The sequence below is a fragment of the Papilio polytes genome, unplaced genomic scaffold (genome assembly GCF_000836215.1).
Source record: "Papilio polytes unplaced genomic scaffold, Ppol_1.0 DF824102.1, whole genome shotgun sequence".
Lineage (NCBI taxonomy): Eukaryota > Metazoa > Arthropoda > Insecta > Lepidoptera > Papilionidae > Papilio > Papilio polytes.
The window spans coordinates 5492583-5495261 of record NW_013525102.1 but is presented as its reverse complement, the minus strand read 5'-3'; the positions used below and the strand labels follow the sequence as shown (position 1 = coordinate 5495261).

Below are 2679 nucleotides of genomic sequence, written 5' to 3'. Positions count from 1 at the left end.
CTCCAGGGCCACATTAGCCGGCCGTATTTCACGAGCCGCCCGCCGAGGTGAGAACATAATAAGCGGTTCGAGTCCATTTTTAATATTCCAGCTTCATTACGACGTATTACAAACGTCTTGGGTGGCGAATTCTATCGCGGACGCCCGTAATGCTACGTTATTAAAGCCGAAAGGGATGGGTGGGCGTTCCGAAACGCCGATTTATTTGAATTTTTGCTCCGACTCAATTTGGGAAATCGTTCGGCCGGCGGCGCTCGCGAAATTAAGACGTCAGAGTGATTGCTCCGAGGCGTTTAATTATGTAAATGTTATGAGCTAGCTGTAGTGGGTGGCGGTTGCGGCGGTAATTGTGCCAAAGATGCGGTCACGTATGACGACAACCGGGCTCTGTGATTTCGAGCGGCCGCTTTGTGGAATGACCGATTTAAAAGTTTTTATACAGCATAATAATTTCTTATTTCTGTAATGGAGAATTGATTTTTGATATTGTACGTTTTATTGTATTATTTTAAACATTGGTTTTTTAAATGAGTCAGTTTCAGCAAATATTTGGTTTCTTCTAAAGACTAATGAGGACTCTTTGCAAGGAGGTATTGATTTAAGGGCTAATTAACGGCAGTTATTTCTATCTCTTTCTCATTAGATATATAAAACAGACCTTTCATATTGGTGTCTGATACTCCAGATCCTGTCTTCACACATGGAAGTCCGGTGCAAGTGTCACGGGCTGTCAGGCAGCTGTCAACTGAGGACCTGCTGGCGCGCCACACCAGATTTCCGCGTCGTCGCTTCCACTATAAAAAGACAATATCGGAAAGTAAGTTATTTGTATTCCAGTTGCTAATAAATGCTAAATATTTGTTAGATGATTGGGTCTGCTTTTCAGCATATTACTTTTTTGACTTATTATTGAGACTTTTCTAAACTAGGTAAAGTGGAATGAAAGAATGTAGTCTACAATTTTATAACAACATTTCATTAATTAAGTAATTTACAAATAATAATATTACAAATAAGTGACTGGTCGCAGCAAGTAAATTGAGATTGCAACTTATTAGGCGCTGCTTGTGGCACAAGAAGAATTGAACAACGGTATGTCAGTACTGAGAGGAAGACCACGAGGCAAGAGGCGGAGTCGAGCGAAACCAGCTCCAAAAACTAGCCTACTGTTCTTTGAAAAGTAAGTATAGATGTTACATTAAATTAGGCAGTCTCGAATTGCATCATAAACGTTACTAGTAATAAATAAAACATGTAAATAGATAAAGAGACTTATTATTGTATAAAAATTGCTTTGAATACTGCTTAACGACATAAATACTAGTATTAAAAGATTTGTATTTCTGCATTTATTGAAACAACTCAAAAACTACTGAGTCGATTTCAAAAATTCTTTCACCATTAAAAAACTACGTTATCAGTAAGTAGCATAAGCTTTGTTTTTACAACAGCTAGTCAAATACATTTTAATTTTAGGTCACCGAGTTTCTGTGACGCGGACCCTCGTATGGATTCATCGGGCACATCTGGCAGGGTTTGCAGGATCGGGCGCACATCCCGCACTGGTTCCTGCGATTTGCTCTGCTGCGGGCGAGGCCACGCTCTAATACGAAGGTCCAGTATCAAACCTTGCAACTGCACCTTCCACTGGTGCTGCAGGGTGGATTGTGAGAAATGCCACGACGACAAATGGGTTGCCATGTGCAAATAACTTTGTGATATTCAAGACATTTTTGAAGACATCAAATATGTGATATGTTTATTTTATTGTTATTTAAAAATCAAGGTTTTACACTTTGTAAGATACATTAGTTATAGGAATAGTTTTAGAGCCCCTATAAACTAGACTTTTTATCGGCCGATCTGGTCTGATTGTCAAACCAAAATCGTATAAAATAAATTCGATGCAATGCGTGATAAGGTCTGAAGTTTCCGGGCGCACTTTTAGTTAACAGCTAGATGAATTGTATTGTTAACTGAATGATTTTTGGATGATTTTTTTAAGGAATGAGATTAAAATCTTTTTGAATAAGGACATGAGCTAAATGCTAACGGGTTTTTTCATTACAATTTAAACTCTAAATTCAGGTTGTGAAGAAATTGTTAAGATGATTGAAGAGTTACACTTACCACGCACAATTGATAAATTAATTATCTTTTTTTATGTTAACATTATTATCGATCGTCTTGCATATTTATTTATTTTTATAACATTCCAATGTGTATATATTTAACCTTAAGTTCAACAAAAAGACATTCAAGCTTAATAGTGTCAGTAATTTCGCGAAATATCTTTTGTAAATAACTTTGGACAACTTAGGTTATGATTAATACTTTAGGTGAATAACAATTTTAAATTAGAAATAAGCGATTGTGTTTTTTACATCACTGTATATTTAATAGTTTGGTAAAATGTACTGAATAATTTACGTAGGTTAATGTTAAATGTACTATAGTGTGTCTAAATAAGATAGATTAATTTGACAATTCATTTGAAACTTAGTAGGGATGGGTTGTATAAAATGAGTCATGAATCTTATCGATTTTAGATTTTTATTATTATAGAAGTTATAACTTATGAATTACAATACACTGTTTTCTCAAATTAATAATGACCTACAGAACCATTACAAATAATGAGAGTTAATAAATGTTTATTACTACTACAGTCGTACGTAA

At 35.5% G+C, this 2679-nt stretch overlaps 1 protein-coding gene across 1 annotated transcript in view; it reads left to right on the top strand.

Moving 5' to 3' along the window:
- Positions 1 to 2505, top strand: part of LOC106099910 (protein Wnt-10b) — a 28664-nt gene extending 26159 nt beyond the window's left edge. Inside the window, exons 4-6 of the mRNA XM_013278601.1 lie at positions 686 to 817; positions 1059 to 1180; positions 1477 to 2505. Of these exons, the coding sequence (XP_013134055.1) occupies positions 686 to 817; positions 1059 to 1180; positions 1477 to 1711 (489 nt within the window). The 3' untranslated portion in view covers positions 1712 to 2505. The remainder of the gene's footprint in view (positions 1 to 685; positions 818 to 1058; positions 1181 to 1476) is intronic.
- Positions 2506 to 2679: the final 174 nt, after the last annotated feature.